This window comes from Austrofundulus limnaeus, unplaced genomic scaffold (assembly GCF_001266775.1).
Source record: "Austrofundulus limnaeus strain Quisiro unplaced genomic scaffold, Austrofundulus_limnaeus-1.0 Scaffold527, whole genome shotgun sequence".
NCBI lineage: Eukaryota > Metazoa > Chordata > Actinopteri > Cyprinodontiformes > Rivulidae > Austrofundulus > Austrofundulus limnaeus.
Window position 1 is genome coordinate 172,976 of NW_013952929.1, and position 3,895 is coordinate 176,870.

A 3,895-nucleotide genomic window follows, 5' to 3' on the forward strand; every position below is an offset into this window, starting at 1 on the left:
TTTAGTTTTAGAATCGATTTYGAATCTTAGTAAATGAGAATCTAGATTCTTATGTGAATCAATTTTTTGACACACTTCTAGTGAGCATAATTACAAAGAGAAGTGACACTGAAACAGACTGAGGAAGAATGAGTAGTAATGACACTGATAGAACACATGAGGGACACATGACACAAGACAATAGACAACACATCCTCACAGTGCCTCCCCTCTACGTATCGTCGGGTGACGATACGACATGGACACGGGAGGGAGGCAGCGGGATAAATAAACAACACAGGATGGAGGGCCAGAGACTAAAGACTGAAGGAAACACAAAACTAAAGGACACAGAAAACAAAATAAAAAACCGATAGGAAAGTCCTGGGAAAAAACAACAAAAATTACAAGTCACAAAGATGGCCAAGGGCACATCTAAAGGACAGGAAGTTCAGGTGGGTGCCCAGGGACCCAACAAAAACAGGGCAGGGCTTCTGGAGGGTGACCGTGGATCCTGCCGCAGCGGAGGTGGAGCTCAGGTGGACGGCCGTGAATCCAGCCGCGTTGGTAGCAGAGCTCAGGTGGACGGCTTAGAGCCTGGCCACGATGAGTATGGGGCTCTGGAGACTCTTCAGGGGCTGGCACTGGAGAGTCTAGAACTGCAGTTGGCGATGAGAGCTCAGGATCGACTGACTTGGAGATCCTGGCAGCAGGCGGTACGGAGACCTCAGCTGCAGACGGCGAGGAGACCTCAGCTGCAGACAGCGAGGACTCAGCTGCAGACGGTGAGGACTCAGCTGGAGCAGAGACCGGTGTAGACTCAGGAGACTCAGGCAGGCTCGGGGACTCTACAATCCAACAAAGGGACCCTGAAGGCTCTGGTTCTTGCAAGGACTCTGCGGGCTCTGGTGCAAGCTTGGGCTCAGAGAGTTCTGGTGCTGACACAGATACTGACTCTGGAGGTACAACAGCACCAGCAGATGTGGAGAGTTAAGGTGGTGCTGCAGCAGATCTGAGCTCAGAACCAGCTGACTTGGAGATCTCAGGGGCAGAGACCAGTATGGAGACCTTGAGAGCCTCAGGCAGACCCAGGGACTTCACAATCCGACCCAGGGGCTTTGTAGGCTCATGTGCTGGTTCTGGCTCTGAAGACTCTGGTGCAGGTTCTGGCTCTGTGAGCTTTGGTATTGACTCAGGTACTGAATCTGAAGGCTCGGCAGCAGCAGCAGACAAGAAGTCCTCAGGTGGAGCTGCAGCAGGCGTTGAGGCCTTAGCTGGTGCGGATAGGAGGGCCTCCACCAGGGCTGCAGCGAATATGGAAGGCAGCACCGAAATTGCAGCAGGAGTGGTCACCACCACTTCCTCCTCCCTAAGAACCTCCTCACAGGAGGTAGAGGCATTGACCCTCACCAGAGCACAAGAGGCTGTGGAGGTGTGGACCCTCGCCGGAGCGCAGGAGGCGGTGGAGGCGCTGGAAACACAGGAGGTGGAGGCGTCGACCCTCTCAGAAGTGCATGCGGCTAGAGGTCTCAGGAGCCTTCTCGGAGATGGTTCTGGAAGGAAAGGTGTCCGAGACCCCCTCAAAGGTGGCACTTGAGGAGGCGGCGTCCAGGACCCTTTCGGGTCTGGAGAGCTGGACCCAGATGACTCGCTGGAGCTGGAACCAGAAGACTTGCTGGAGCTGGATCCAGGTGGCTCTGAGAAGCCTGACACAGGAGCTTTGCCATAGGAAGGTGCTGGAGGTGGGTTGGAGATGGTGAGGATGATGTCTTCTTTCATTTCTCTTATTTCGCCACGAAGGTGGACATRCTCGGGGATATGATAAACTCCAGGGTGTGAGGTGAGGAGGTTTTCTATTAAAGAGCAGGTGATGCGGTTGTAATTTGGGTCCGGGTTATTGGCGGCAGAGAAGAGCAGCTTGGACAACTGAGAATTTATCTGGGACATTTCAGATGGGGAAAGATGGGTGTTGGCAAGCTGTTCTATGGTGAGGTCTGATGATTCTGGAGGCGGTGTGGGGATGAAACGAGTGGGACCGTGGATGACAGAAGTGCAGCAAGGAGAGGGTGTGAAGTGAAAAACCAGCTTGGTTAAGGTTGAAAGAAGGCTCTTGCGCCCTTCTCTCTTCGTCCTCTACCAGGAGTGGTGATGGAAGGATCTCAATCTCTGGTTTCTGGTCTTTCTGTCTACGTCTCCTAGTGCCACTGGAAACCATCTTTCTTTTATCTTTACCAAGGTCCAAAAACACTTGTCCTCCCGGTGGATTTTTCTTCAAACTGGTTCATTCTGTCAGGTATGCAGGAGGAATGAATCCAAGTCTGGACAGAGGAGAGGAATTTAAACATAAMTATTTATTTAACAAAACAAAGGCTGACAGGGCAGCAAATAAAACATAACACTAAGAAACAACAAGGAAACCAAAACAGATGGGCAAGCCATACAATGAACCAGTGATCAGCGGACGCTGTGTAAATTGGGGCACAAACGAATAGCTGCACACCGCAGCGCAGCGGAGACGCATGTAGCGTAAATCCGGGGTAAGAACATAGCAGTGGCCAAAAGTGTTCCAACCCCCAAACTTCTTTTATGACACAGAATGCCAACTGCAATGGGCAAATTTGGAGTACATGCAAAGCCAAACTAAACTGACACCTAGTTCAAAAATGCTGTCGAACATATCGGAGAAATTAGCTGAAAGTGTGTATTTATACACACCATATCCTGAAGACAGTCACTACAGGGATGTTGCTGAGGCACTCATATCAAAGCACCCCTGCCTTACAGTACCAGGATTGTTCAATCAGAGCTATGGGTGRAAACAGAAGCTCAAAGTAAAAATGGCCAACTATTTCGAACCCAACTCAAGGCACATGGCTCATATGCTGAGCTCACAGTGAATTCTTTGAAGTCCAAGACTACAGAGAGTGCCTTTCCAGCAAAGAATGTGAAGAGACCGAGACGAGCTGAGGTCAACCATTTTCCATCTTTGCCAAGTGGTGAGTCTGTGGAAAGCCTGGAACAAGATAGGATTTTTCTTTTGACAGATATGCAGAAAAGAAAACTGACAAATAGTAAAAGAAAAGATGGCTAAGATTTTCGGATATCGAAGACAGGAAATCGTATATAAGCAACCAACTGCAGCTGCAGATATTTTGGTGAGATGGCTGGCACTTTTCCTTATAGAAGGGGTATGTTTCTTACATTATTTCAAGCAATTGACTCATTACTGTACTTATTGTAAAACTTTAGGTAAATAGATAAACAATTTTAARAGGAACAAAATATATTAAAGGGGCAATATTGTGTTTCTCAGGCATACATTTAAATATCATACCATAATAAAGTAAGTATGTCACCTTCAGTTGTTGTTAAAATGCTGTTTTTACGTTTAAATAGTAAACAAACTTGACTTATCATATCTTTTTCTATATGCCTTGAAATTGGCCTCTGTCTCTTTAAAGAGCAACTTACCCCAAAATTAACTTTTTTAGCTGATAAACTGTCTAGAATGTGTCTAAAATGTTATATAGTACTGTTTCTGTGCTAATTGTGATGTTTTTGTGCGTATTTGTTCAAATCTGTAATATTTGGTCTAAAAACGTCTTTTTGCTGCGCATATGGGTGGAGCAGTGGTACTGCAGGCTAATTTGCATATTGGTTAATGGCTCTCCGCTGTGACGTGGTTCTGCACAGTTTCGTCACGGCAGCTGTGTTCTGGTATAAAAGCCTCTCTCTAAGACACGCCCCTGCAGCAGTCAGAGGGTGGAACAGTTAGCAAGCTTAGCATGATCGTCTGTTGACCTTCAGCCTGGGGTGGAGAGAGGTGCTGGCTGCTCTCTCTCTCCCCCTCCGTCTCTCCACACACACACACACACACACACACACACACACACACACACACACACACACACACACA

At 47.9% G+C, this 3,895-nt stretch overlaps 1 protein-coding gene across 1 annotated transcript in view; it reads right to left on the minus strand.

The window, feature by feature from the left end:
• Positions 1–639: 639 nt before the first annotated feature.
• Positions 640–3,895, minus strand: part of LOC106530496 (nascent polypeptide-associated complex subunit alpha, muscle-specific form) — an 11,273-nt gene continuing 8,017 nt past the window's right edge. The window contains exon 2 of the mRNA XM_014026130.1: positions 640–2,297. Within this exon, the coding sequence (XP_013881584.1) occupies positions 970–1,926 (957 nt within the window). The 5' untranslated portion in view covers positions 1,927–2,297 and the 3' untranslated portion in view covers positions 640–969. The remainder of the gene's footprint in view (positions 2,298–3,895) is intronic.